This window comes from Alligator mississippiensis, chromosome 6 (genome assembly GCF_030867095.1).
Source record: "Alligator mississippiensis isolate rAllMis1 chromosome 6, rAllMis1, whole genome shotgun sequence".
In the NCBI taxonomy this organism is placed as follows: Eukaryota; Metazoa; Chordata; order Crocodylia; family Alligatoridae; genus Alligator; species Alligator mississippiensis.
Genome location: NC_081829.1, coordinates 67109065 through 67123229, shown reverse-complemented (window position 1 = coordinate 67123229; position 14165 = coordinate 67109065). Strand labels below are relative to the sequence as shown.

The 14165-nt window shown below is 40.8% G+C and overlaps 1 protein-coding gene across 1 annotated transcript; it reads left to right on the top strand.

Annotated features, from left to right (window-relative positions):
- The first annotated feature begins 872 nt into the window (after positions 1-872).
- On the top strand, positions 873-13190 carry ACTA2 (actin alpha 2, smooth muscle). Its single transcript, XM_006269140.4, has 9 exons — positions 873-1106; positions 3129-3299; positions 5379-5507; positions 6409-6519; positions 8221-8305; positions 8418-8579; positions 8818-9009; positions 12430-12611; positions 12897-13190. Exons 2-9 carry the CDS (start codon positions 3171-3173, stop codon positions 13038-13040), a joined length of 1134 nt encoding a protein of 377 aa, XP_006269202.1. The 5' UTR covers positions 873-1106; positions 3129-3170; the 3' UTR covers positions 13041-13190.
- Positions 13191-14165: the final 975 nt, after the last annotated feature.

Genomic DNA, 14165 nt, shown 5'->3' with positions numbered 1-14165 from the left:
CTGGGGCAAAGCCTGCAGCAGCAGTCTGCCCTCGCTCCGTGCACCTAACCCGGGGGGGGGGCACATGCTGTCCCCTGCTTGCCAGGAGTGCACACATGGGTGGAAGCCACCCTTCCCCCATCCCCGTGCCCCCGAAACGACCTGCTTATGGCTCCATCCTGTGCCCTGCCCCAGCTGGGCAGCGCCTGTTGACACCCCTTTGCTTTGGTGCCTGGGACCATCGACCCACTCACCTCCCTGCCCCTTTCCCCTTACTACGGCACTGGTGCCTGACATAAATTTAACACACCAAATGTGTGGAACTAAAAGAATTTGCTTGGCATTTACAATATTTTGAAACAAACTTGATGGGGAAGGGAGGGGAAGGCTGGTAGGAGAGAAGGAAACCCACCCCCAAACTAGTTCCCAAAGGATTATCATTTTCTTACTTTAGTTCTGCAACTTCTGCAAAATCAAAGTGTTTGTACTGTGCCCTACATAACTCCATACCTCAGAGAGATGGACAAGATATCTTCCAGATATCTATTCTCTAACAATGCTCAGAGTACCAGAGTAAAAAAGAGAACACTTTAAAGAATGTTGGTGGCAAGATACAGCAATTTGTTTGCTTACCACAATCGGTTTCACTGCTTTTGCCAACTAAGCTTTAATGAATTCACACAAGGGGGAGTGAGTGTGTTTTAGAAGCCTTCCTCTTCACTCCTTATGCTTCTGTGCTACTACGCAGGCATGTGCATCTTTTTTTTTGTTGGAACACTCACTCCAACAGTGGGTGTTTGTCACTGCTACAGTATCTCTCAGTGCATTTTAGCCCTGAAGTTTTAACGTGTTTATCTTACCCAGCTGAAGCCTCCTCCTGTTTCGTAAGTAGTACAGTGGAATGCAGTGGAAGAGACCCAAAGTCCGCGGCCACCCAGATGAGAGATTTTTGTGTTGAGGTCCCTATATGGCTCTGTTAGACTTCAGCGCCATCTCTTAGTTCTTCTCTGTTCCTTGTTTGGGAAGTCAGTGGGAGGGGAACTAGGCAAGGAGCTATATAACCTAACGGCTTATAGATGCAGAGTGCACCATCCTAGAAGAGCCGTCCCCAGCAAAGAACTCTCAGGGTAAGTGGCAATGAATGAACAGTGTGACTTACAGATTTCATCAGCACTTATTAATAAAAGTTTATTAATAACAGATGCTGTTCAGTAGGATGCAGTGTTCTGGTATTATTTGCTCACATTTCATTTTAAAACAGCACTGGTTAAAATGACTATGGTGTTTATATTAACCTTTATTTATAAGATATTTTACAGTTCAGCCTAGTCATTTCACGTATAACATTGACAGGAAACCAATCTTAAAGGAATATTGAATAATATTTCAATTATTGTTTTTGTTTGAGAACAATAAGCTAAATTTACTTATATCTGCTTTGGATTGAATCTAGTTCCTAGGTCTAACTATAAGAAGTGACTAGGTTAGGTTTTTTTTCCATAGATTTGTTTCAATGGTGTAGAATTACTTTAGACAGGAAAATGCTTTGAAAATATGCTTTTAAATGGGGGGGAGAATGTGAAAAACATTATTGCTACTGTCTGGAATGATATAATGTCTGTTTGCTCCTCTGGGTCTGCATACAGAAAATGACCGTGGGTTGCAAAATACCAAACATTTCATTGAAAGGAACAGGTTACAAGTGGACTGCTCCCCATGAGACTGGAAGCATTTAACAGTCAGCTGCAGAGCCTGGTGCTGCCAGCGCTTCTCTCTCTCTCTCTCTCTCTGACACACACACACATGCACACAGGAGCAGGATGGCTAACAAGTAAACTTCTATTTTACCCACCTGAGCTGGAGAGGGTACTTTATCCCATGGTATTGTGCTAGATTTCCTACTGTAAGATGTTAGTATGGCATGCTGCAGCAGTCCTGAGCAGTTGAGAGCTGGTTGGTGGCAGAGAGGCCTGCCTGAAATCAGTCAGCTTGAATTTCTTCAACTTTTATGCTTTATTACTAAATATGGTTTTCATTTAGAATCTCCTAAGCTCTGAAACATTGCATTCCCTTCCCCTCCTCCCACAAGTGATTTTTGGCACAGCCCGGGCTGCACTGCTTTGAGCAACCCCTTGACCTCCAAACTCCATTCCGAAAACAGACACTTGGAAGTCTATTTCCTAATTAGGAAATGGTTTGTTCCAAACCGGACTGTTCATTCATGGTAGCTAAGATCTGCTCCATTGAGTAAATGCTTAAACAGACATAGCCTCCTTTCCCTCACACATACATAATTGAGGACAACTGCATCTCCCCTCACTTTTTCCAATTAAGACCAGTACCTGCAGCACTTAGATTAGGATTTCTGTATTGTCTTTTCTCCTGGAAACCAGCATCTATGCAGCTTACAGGAAAACTGCTGTGGTGTCTCTTTTAGACTACTCTTCAGCAGAATGACAGCCCAGCTCAAAAGAGGAGTGTCTGGACAGTGTTCCCTTTTCACTCGAGACTAGGTGTTCTATACTTCCTTTCCCATAAATTGAAGATCCCTCTAATCTGACTCCCACTTTATTCTCCATTTGCAACACCTCATTGCTTGAGGTTCTTAGTGAATGTATCTTTAGCTTTTACTATCTCAGTTATAGCTTTAAACACGTATTCACAGAGACCTCTGAGCCAGACACTTGATCCAACTCTATTCAAAAGATTCTCCCCCGCATTATAAACTGCTAGCAAACACTTTCCTCTTCAGTGTTGAGTGAACATTGTACCTGATATAGACCTTTTCATTCCTATAGCTATCCATTTGAGCAGTGAATTTGAACTCTCCTAAAGTTTTAAAACTCTACCTATTCTGCAGGGCGCTCCCAATTTTGGAGGATGAAATCCGTTGCATACCACTGAACTGTTGCATGCCACTGCTACAAGGAAACAACCACTCACCCCTTCCTACAGAACTGGTGTTATATAAGGGTCAATATTTCAAATTAAAGTTTCAAAGGAGACATTTTATTGTAAGCTGTCTTTTAACGATTTTCTTGCTCAGAATGGTTGCCCTGCCTGTGCAGATAAATACCAATCCATTCAGGTGGTTGTCTGTCTTCTAGGCTTGTGCAAATGTCTGCAGAATTTTTCTGTTTTGTTTATAGGACCATTTTTGCCCGAAAGGCCCGAAGACATTGACATAGAAGATGTGTGAGGAAGAGGATAGCACTGCACTGGTTTGTGACAATGGGTCAGGACTTTGTAAGGCTGGCTTTGCTGGAGATGATGCTCCCAGAGCAGTTTTCCCTTCCATTGTGGGTCGTCCCAGGCACCAGGTAAATTACCAGTTCCATTACTTAAGTACAGCAGGGTGGATTTTATGGGCTGTAATAGAATTAAAGGAGTTAGAAGTGACGCAGAAGCAGGAGAATTATAAACCACAACTCCCAGTGCTGCCTTGGGAGTCTCCGATCTAAGAACATACCTGCCCCAATCCTTTTTAGTTTGAAACTAGCAAATTGACCGACAGTGTGGTATAGCTGCAAGCTGTTCTACTTTATGATATTTAATGCTCTAGGACAAGCTGAAACAAGGCATCCCCTCAAGGTGTGCATGCCTGTATTAGGATATGACCTAACTTCTCATGGGAGGAGTCTTTTTCAGAAAAGCTTTCAATATCACTTTCTTCTATATTTTGCCTTGACATTAGCTCAACTAATATTTTGGCTGCTGGCTTCCTTGCTGTCCTAGCAAGTGGAACTGGTTAAAAATCATGCAGAAATGTTTGTAAACATGTTGACCACCACAGAACCTGGTACCAAACAGCCCCAAACCCTCCCAAAATTCTGCACTTTTATCCCTGAAATAACATTAAAATATTTTACACTTTGTTCTCCTTGACAGAAATATTCAATAAGCCAGTTTTTTAGTCTCCCTATTTGTAATATGACAAGGTAGCTTGGTTATTTAGTGGCTCTTCATCACCCAAGAATCTAGTGCTGGGAGAATCCTTAGTAGCCATGTAGACTAGCTTTAGGGTAGTGCTGCATTAGCAACTGGTTGCAGAGCACACTGGAGGCAATGGAGAGGAAACCAGTAATTTAATTAGGCTGCAACCAAAAGCAGCTGCACCTGCAAAGAAGATATACTTTTCCTGGTTTTGTCTCCAACTCTGAAAAAAGTCACTTGTTAAAGTTTTGAAATACATCTGTTCTGTCTCTGACAGAGTAGTGAGAGTAAGCCAAACTGAAGCAACTGCTGATTTTGAAATCCCTTCATTTACCAGACACGTCTTTGCACAACACTGCTGGGCTTCTGTTAAGTTGAAAGTGCCTTATATTGTCAAAAGAATGTGTGAGTGACCCCAAATCTAAGTGCTTGTAGCGGGAGGGTCATAAGCATTTATCTGTGGGGTCACTCACATGATCTAGTGACATTCTTGTACTGGCAGAAGTTCCCCCACAGATTAGTGTCAGTTTACAGAGGGGAGGGGGTTGTTTTGTTTGGTTTAAATCAAAGCTGTTCTGCAGTCACATGATTATATGTTAGTTAAATTTTGCTAGGACTGAACAGTCTCTGCTTCTGTGTTTGTGCATTACCTAGAACAGGGTCCATATCCTACTATGAACTTTTGGGCATTACTATAATTCAGATTATCACTTTCTGCAAACAGTGTATTGATGGAATTCATTGTGCAAAAAACCAGCAGTTTAACTGTAATGAAAGTGATGCTCTCAGTTCAGTAGGCAGCTGAAAACAGCATTCTAGTATAATTCATTGCTAGCTTTGCATGAGACACAGCGCTGTCACTCCACTGGATACCTAATGCAAAATACTGGATCAAAGCCATCTCTTTCTGAGAAGGATCAGTGAAGAAGCAGAGGTCTGTAGTATATAATTATCTTATTTTGATAAGACAAGTAATTAAATCAGCAACAGTTATACTTGCTTGATTCAAAGTTGTAACATTTTTAATATGGAGGGAAAAATGTACATAGAAAAAGCCTAAGAGAAATTTAAAAAATATATTGCTCATTGCTTACCACTAGATGGCATTATATGGCTTTAGTTACTGCATTCCAATGTTTCAATGCAACTGATATGCTTTTTACTGATTACTAAAAGTATGTACCAGATAATCATTAAAAATGTAACTACTTATTTTGCATTATAGTGATGAATTTAAAATGACTTTAATAAGAATCTGAAGTCCTGAGATTTATGAAGTATTATTGTAAATAAATTGAAGATGCAATGCAATTTTTTTTTCATTTTTTCCACATTACAATTAATAAAAATGATGGTTCTGGTATTAGTATTAAACAAATGTTTTGTAAGCAATGTCATTAGTCTGGAAAGTGATGTTATTGGTTTATTTCACAACTAAGGGTTACATTATTTATGTCATTTTTTAGGGAGTGATGGTTGGTATGGGTCAAAAAGACAGCTACGTAGGTGATGAAGCTCAAAGCAAGAGAGGTATCCTGACCTTGAAATACCCCATAGAACATGGGATCATCACAAACTGGGATGACATGGAGAAGGTATTTCAACATTTGAAAGCTTGTGTCAGGTGTAGATAGAATTTTTCAGTACAGGAGTAAAAGATTAGAACATAAATTGTATCACAGTGTCATGATATCTAGTAGTATTTTATTTCACATGAGAAAATTACTAACAATTGAAGCTGAACTAGTACTTGCTAGCATTTGTGCATCACTTTACAGCTCATCATTTTCTATGTGATGTGTGTACCTTGCTAATTACTCCTGGCATAAAACATCTAAATGTCTCCTGGCTGAGGTGGGAATTCATACATCATTGTCTCTAATGTTCACTAGAAAGCATTACAAAATATTGTAGTGAAGACCAGTTGTGAACATCAAGAACTGAGCATTGCCCAGAGGGATGCCACTTTCATTCATAATTCATTCCATCAAAAAAGAGTAATGTTACATTTGAATTTGTCCACCAGTACCATTTATTTTCTCATGGATCTTTCCCTTTTCCATCTGAAATATGTTTTTTTTCTTGACCAACTGGTCCAGGTTCTTTCAGCTGGCTGGCTTCTTTGTGCATTTTTCGCAAAACCCAGAATTGGTTTTGGAAATCAGTGTACACACACACACACAGACACACGGAGGTCTTCCAAATAAGTTACTATATATAAAGTATCGGTGGTAAAAGCAAACATAAGTCATTTTTCACAGTCACTTCGACATTCAGTCATAGCTACTTACGACAGCGGCCTGTTAAATATTGTTAGCCAACATCTACTGCTAGAAGCACTTGCAGTTGTGAGGCAATGGGAACATTGATCCTGAAGGTCTCTTCCAAACCTTTGATTCTGACTATTTTGTGCATAGTCTGAAGTCGTGACACTTTGGTTACAAATTGTTGGTTGATGATATTTCTTCACTTTGCCTCTTTTCACTGTGTTTTTAGATTTGGCACCATTCTTTCTACAATGAATTACGAGTCGCCCCTGAAGAGCATCCAACTCTGCTTACTGAGGCTCCACTGAATCCCAAAGCCAACCGAGAGAAAATGACACAGGTAATTACATTGCTTTAAGGAACATTATATTGGCATTACAGAATACTTACAAAGGCTAAGTTGCTTCACTTACGCACAGAGCAATGTACAATTGGAGGTATCAGATAACATGAGACAAGAAACAAATGATACACATTGGGGGACAGGGAATCACATGAGCAATCACCCATCTCGCAACTCCACAGTAAGTTAGAGGTTGGGCTGCTGCATTAAACTAAGTGTCTATGCTTTAACCTGTTTTAATTGGATTTCCTAAATATAACTTAAAATAATTTAAAAGCTATAACTTGGTGAAAGGATTTTACATCATAAGATCAAACTGAACACAGCAATGAGAAATGTTCACTGAAATAATTTCAAGCTTTGTAGCTTAAGCATGGTTTTAACAGGATCACTTGGAGTACTTGCAACAGTTTTACTGTCATGTTATTGATATCCCTGGCAATGAAACTGTCATGGAAGCAAGGGGATGCAAGGTGGCCAGTTGTCCAATTTGCTTATTTTTGTAGTTTAAACTTTTTTTACAAAAGACGGGGAGCCAATTAATATGTTTTTGAAGTTCAGCTTTTCAAACTGGCTTGAAGTGAAAGACTGTTGCCCTTTAATGAGCAATGCTTCATTTACATTGCTTGGTCCTAGACCGTTTTAGAAACAAAATGTGCACTAGTCATACTTCTTGGTTTAATGTTTTTGTCCACAGATCTTTTCACTCAACTCTGAATATGGACATGATCAGTTAAAAAGTAGAATATGAAAATGTGTGGTTTGGGTTTTGTTTGGGTTTTTTTTAACAGTAAACGTTCTGGTGCAGTTTATACCTGTTTGTAGTGACATGCTGGTGACCTAGTGTGCATGTTGCTCCTAAGCAGCTGTCGCTGTTATAGGTAGTATTATTTGAATACACACATGGAAATTGTTACTAGGGAGAAATATTGCTAGTAATAGATTGTTGCTCTTACTAGGTGCTGCAAATAAGCATGGACTGTTATCAACTATTTGATGAAACCTGTGGGAACCACAGCCACAAATGGACTTAGTCACTGCTATGCTCAGCATTACAGCATCTTAATGTTAAGCATATAGGCCCCCCATGGTGAAATTCACAGCCTTTAGATCCATATACAATACATAAGGAAAGTTGGGAACCTCAAAAAGAGACCTACACAGGAGTACATGTTTTATTTGAATGCTTCAGGTGATATAGGCAGAATATTTGTTTTGCAGATACTGATTAGGCTTCAGCATTAAACAAATGTCAAGCTGCTTAGTCCTGCTAAGATGCAGGTACTTCTGGTTATGTCCAGAAGCAGAGTTTAGGCATCTGGGAACCTCTAACATACAATGTTCGATACCTACAAAGTTCTGGAAGGTCCAGGGTAAGGTAGAAGTTGAGCAAGGTTCTGAGGATTATAATTTTGGATTTTGGCACTTAAATCCCACCTACAGTCTTTGCGGAGTTGGGCTTAAAACAAATAATACATATTGATTAATATATGGTGGTACAATCTCAGCCCCTCTGTCAATGTGCATATATGAGAGAGAGTGAAAGCAAGAACATACATATGAACAAATATGAGAAATGTATAGAAGTTAGAGTACAACTTACAGGAATCTATTTCAGCCTCCTTTTTTCTCTAATATTTTGTTTCAAATGAAGAAAGTCATAGAGCTCCACTAATTCAGTATTTTGTTGCATTTCAGATTATGTTTGAGACATTCAATGTACCAGCCATGTATGTGGCCATTCAAGCTGTATTGTCCCTGTATGCTTCTGGACGTACAACAGGTAGGTCTTTGAGACGAGGGAGTGGGAAGTTTAAATAGTTTAAAAAAGAAGAGTGTGTGCTGGGGGGGGGCGCAATCTGAAGGCAAATTACATCTGTATTGTTTTCTCAAAGGGATTGTGCTCGACTCCGGAGATGGTGTCACCCACAATGTGCCAATTTATGAAGGCTATGCTTTGCCTCATGCCATCATGCGTCTGGATTTAGCTGGCCGAGATTTAACAGACTACCTCATGAAAATTTTGACAGAACGTGGCTATTCCTTTGTGACTACTGGTAAGAACCAGTCCTAACCATGGACAAGATTTGCTTTATGTGTAAAATTTGTGATAGCCTTCAAGGATCATTGGCTATTCTAGTATTGTATAGAAGCATAAAGAAATGGAGAAGAATGTAAGATTCCCATTTGACATTACTAAATGACTATTTTTAAAAGGAAATAGTGTGTAAGGGCTGCTTAGATACAGTGATCTGTTGAAAAACAAGATTTTCATTCCCATACCCTTTTAAACAGCTGAGCGTGAAATTGTCCGTGACATCAAGGAGAAGCTGTGTTATGTGGCCTTGGACTTTGAAAATGAGATGGCCACTGCTGCCACTTCCTCCTCTCTTGAAAAGAGCTATGAGCTGCCTGATGGTCAAGTGATCACCATAGGTAATGAGCGCTTCCGCTGCCCCGAGACCCTGTTCCAACCCTCCTTCATTGGTAAGTGAATTGATGTCTTTCATTGGTAATTTATGTTGCAGTAACTATCTTGTTATCCCTGGGCTCTTGTAACTCTCATCTGTTCCCTGCAGCACATTCACTTCAGCATACACAGATGCATATGTTCTAGTAACTAAATTGTTATAGCACACCATTCATGAACTGGAGCTAACATCTAGTCATGGTTCAGCAGCTCATAGACTCTTTCCAGAAAAAACAAAAAGCACTCGTTCCTGCCCACCCACATATGGGTGAATACTGCTTCACACGATACAGCTAGCTACTACTACACTGTAATACAGGAGAGGACAATTATTTCAGGCAGGGGGCTGCTTACTGAGTTTTGGTGAGCTGTTGAGGGCTGCACGGGTAGCCCTGCCCCTTGATGGGTGCCCCACCCCCTGGTCGCCATCTTGGGATCAGAAGTCTCACCCCCCTAATCCCTGGCTTTTGCCACCAGAAGTCCCTCCCCTTGCCCCCGGAAGTACTCCTTTCAGTATGGGGTTTTGCTATATTGGAACCAGAAGAATACCAAATTATATTGTAAAAAGTGAACATCTAAAATATTCATTAATTTGATTTAAAAAATATTTTTGCCCTGGTTCACATGTATTTGTGTAGTGTACATAGAGGTAATTGCACAATAGCTCAAAATGACGTCTCACACTTATATATTGTGGGGGGTGGGTATAGGTATGTGGGGTGTGTGTGTGTGTTTATATAATTGGGTGTGGGTGGGTATGGGGTTTGTTGGGGGTTGTGTATGAAGGGAGGGTGGCTGGGGTGTGTGAGGGGGTGTGGTTGTGGGGATCTGTGTGTATGGCAGTGCAAGGGGGGTGTAGGTGCATGTGTATGGTGTGTGTGTGGGGGGGTACTCGTCCTACGAACACACACACACTGCCGACACACACAGCCCCTACCTACACACACACACCCCCACACACTGCTCCTGCCTAAACACACACACATGCATGCACACTCTGATCCTTCCTGTGTGCGCACACACTTCCATACCAGTGGGGCCCCGTGTTCCCTAGTGTGGCCATGCAGCTGGGAACCATGTGATGCTGGAGCAGGGTGGGGGCAAGAAAAAGGGAAATGGCTGGGAGTGGGTGGAGCTGGGCTCCTGTCAGCTTCCCCTGGGTCCTACTGCCGACAGCCAGGAGCAGATAAAGATTTTCTAAATTTTTTAGGGGTTCTGCAGGCTGGACAGAATGGTCTGATGGGCCGCATCTGGCCCATGGGCTGTATTTTGCCCACCCCTGCCTTAATAGCTCTGACAAATATGGGCTAACAAGTTGTTCCTTACATCAGAAGTTGATGCACACTGAAGATTCTATACAGACAATTAAAAATGCCCCAAGGTCAACTTTGGCAGAAGGGAATAAGATTTAATTTTCTCAGAGTATTACCCACCTATACACCTAGTGTCAGCACAACATACCTTGGCCCAGAGATGATATTTCTGTTTTGTCAAGTTCGTCATTCATTGATCATGAATTCCTTAAGATGCTATGCAGTACTGGAGAGTCAAAATCCATTTCAGTTTTCCTTGTTTTCCTAATGAAGTTGCCAAAGTTACCAAGCTAATTGCACTTTGACCACATCTTTGCTCAGGTCCTAAGTCTCCAGCTACCACTTCTCTGGGGTTGGAATCATAATTCTCCCAGTAACCAATTTTCTGAGAACAAAATATTATATCTTTAAAACAAAAGCACTTTAGAGAAAACAAGGCATAAAAGAGGATAATTATATCTAACTCACCAGCTTTTTAACTATGTATCTTCTATACAAGGATTCTGGTAGGTTTGGGGTCGGTAGACCTCCTACAAGTCACCTTTGGATGGGTGAAGTATTATGTGACTAACGTAGTTGGGGAGTTCTGTAATACTATATACGTCACAAAAAATAGTATATGTAATACCATATATGTCCTGCTTCAATAACTGGGGCACCTGCCTGGGAGATCAAGATTTTACGACCCCCATCACTCAGACAAGGTTTGCGCCCACATCTTCCACATCCCAGCTCAAGGTCCTTGGTTAGGCATTACCCAGTATACCTTCTTACTCCTCTTAATGTTAAACTTGATTCACTGGGCAGCCAAAGGAGAAAGATTCATGGAACTAGAAGGTGAGGCAGGTAGGTGACTGACTCAGTTGCTTAGCCAACTGGGCACTGACCCAAAAGGGAATGGGACCTAGGTTCTGACCTTTTTCCCTTCCCAAGCCAAGATGGAGTGTCCCTGTATTTTGCATTCAATAATGAGCCAGTAAAATGTACAGATAAGAGCGGGAGGAGGGCCTAGAAACCAGGGCTTACCTCGTTTCAGGTCTGGTGCCCAGCTCATTGAGTTACAGAACCAGACTTCTTGCTATTCTCTTTCTGGCTCCATATATAAATAGGTCAAATTAAAAAAAAACAAAACAGAAGAGGTGGAAGGTGCTCTTGGTTCTGTTTAGCTTAGAGCCTGCTAGGACTCATATCACTTCTCTTGGCAATGAAGGCCTGAATCTTCTTGGCAGGCAGACTAGGCTTGCCAGAGTGGTACCCTTCTCAGAAAGGAAAGTCTTCTGTTTCAATGTGCCTGGTATGTAATTATATGTAGAGGCATAAGTAGAATTTAGACCAAATAAGATATAGGCTTTGCTGTTTGTGCCTTAAAAAAAAGTTACGGCACGTGTCATGCTGATGAACTGGCTGGAGCAGTGCTTTTCAACCTTTTTAGACTAAAAGCACCGCTCAGAAAATGCCAGCTTTTTTTGTTTTTACTCATTTTTTGACAACAGAAAAATAATAAGCAATTCTTCTGTTGCAAAGAGCTCAGCAAGACCACAGTAGGTTAGAATGTTTTTAACACTATGGATTCTTATTTCATAATCTCTGGGTTTATCTTGTGAATCGTTTTGGTACACTTAACAGTTCTAACATTGTATGGCATCCCAAGGGTATGACAACCCCCTTGTCAAGAATTACTGACCAGAGTACAGGATGCTAGGCATCAAATGAAGTTTCTGGACCAGCAGTAGTTAAAGTAGTTACATAGCTATGGTTACAAGGACAGAACTATGACTATTCCAACTGTGAGCTGGGTTAGTTTTTCAAGAGTCAGTGTGACCATAAATGGAATTCTTAGTCCATTTAAAATAGGATGGAAAAATGGAGACATAACTCCTGTCCCAGCTCCTCTTGCTTTCTTTTAAAATGAATGGCTATTCAAGAAAAGGTCTGTGGTCCCAAATAGCTTCTGAATAATTAAAAGCTTAGCCAGCTGCAAAATGACATTCCATAGGTTTGTACAAGCCCTGGGGAGTGGTGTCTTCCAAGCAAAAGTGCCAATTAGTTTTTGTAGGTCTACTTAAAAGTTTTATGACTATTTACATATGGCTTATTCTCAGTGTTCTGCTATAACCCTCTCAGGCATGGAGTCTGCTGGTATACATGAAACCACTTACAACAGCATCATGAAGTGTGATATTGATATCAGAAAGGACCTTTATGCAAACAACGTCCTGTCTGGTGGTACAACAATGTATCCAGGCATTGCTGATCGGATGCAGAAAGAAATAACTGCTCTGGCTCCCAGCACTATGAAAATCAAGGTACAGTGCAGTGCCATTATTTTTAACCTATTAGAGCTCATCAGAATTGGACAAACTGTTTAAATTTTAATGAAGAACAGCAAGATGGTTTTGTCAAAATTTTGTGAAAATGTTTGTGGATTTACTGATTTGATATGGTGCATACTTCTATGGCTAAATGAAATGCAGGAGATGCCATTAGGTTTTAGATTGTCCAAAAAGGTTTAACTGTCATCTGGTATCTTTGTTCACCAGATATGTTTCTTCCATAACAGAAGGTTGTATTTTTGTTTCTTTCTTAAACAGATCATTGCTCCTCCTGAGCGTAAATACTCTGTCTGGATTGGTGGTTCTATCCTTGCCTCTCTGTCTACTTTCCAGCAGATGTGGATTAGCAAACAGGAATATGATGAAGCTGGCCCATCCATCGTTCACCGCAAATGCTTTTAAATTGCTTTATCTTCATATACCCTTTAGCACATTACTGTGAATATATTCAGGAATAAATACGTCTTTATAATTTCATTCCAACATCTTTCATAATAAGAGCTCTGATTACTTGGATACTATGTATTTTTTGAATAAATCTCCGATATACTACTTGCCACTTCTTTTCTTTTACAAAGCATGTGTTCTCAAATAGGCTCATTATTATTGCTTTTAATGCACCCTCTTGTGGCCCAAATTTAGTACTGCAATAATAACAGCAACAATATACTAAAGGGAAAAGGCCTACTGCAGTGGATCTCAACTTTTTTTACATTCAAGACACCCCTTTTAGACTCAAGGCATCCTTTGGAAAATGCAAGCTCTTAGTTTTTACTCTTTTTTGGCTACAGAAGAATAGCAGAGCATTTTTTTCTGTTGCCAAAGAACTCAGAAAGACCATACCTATGGATTTGTATTTGCAAATTTTTCTGAATCACAGCTGTAAACTTGTGCTAACATTGCGTGGCACCCTCTGGCACCCTTGAAAGGATCTCAAAGCACCCCAGGGTGTCACTGCAGTCTGGTTAGGAATCCCTAGTCTACTGTTTGAAATAGCACAATTCACTCAAACAGTACAATATTAGTGTCCAAACTCTTTACTTGCCAGGTACAGCATTTTAATTTTCATGCCACATTCTGACACCCACAGAATAGTCTTGATTTTCAGAGATGCTAATGGAATGGAAGCATCAATTTATCGTCACAGTAAGCCAGTCCTGCCTGTTTTCACAAAAACAGAGGAATGTGGGTACCAAATTAGTACTTCATTTATAGTTCTTGTGCTCTGCTGACCCACTGGGCTCTTGTGGTCCCATCAAAGGGCTGGAAGGAATGGTTGCTCAAAAGTGGCCCCACGCACATTTATAAAAGCTCAAAATGTCACCTTTATAGGAGCTACTTCAGCAGCGCGCTTAAACCAGGAGCTGACAATTATTTGGGCTCGAGCACCACATGTGCTGTCTTGGTAACCTGTCATAGGCTGTCAGCAACTCCCTTCTCACCCGCCTCCCCTGACCCCAGCAACTAACAAAAGCTCCCAATGTGGTAGCTCCAGGTAGCTGTGCTCAGGAGCAGGACAGGTGGGCA

Excerpts from the sequence above, each read along its gene's own strand:
- ACTA2 (XM_006269140.4), top strand. The coding sequence starts at position 3,171 with ATGTGTGAGGAAGAGGATAGCACTGCACTGGTTTGTGACAATGGGTCA. Across the intron at positions 3,300-5,378 it reads TGGGTCGTCCCAGGCACCAG|GGAGTGATGGTTGGTATGGG; the intron begins GTAAATTACCAG and ends GTCATTTTTTAG. Across the intron at positions 5,508-6,408 it reads ACTGGGATGACATGGAGAAG|ATTTGGCACCATTCTTTCTA; the intron begins GTATTTCAACAT and ends CTGTGTTTTTAG.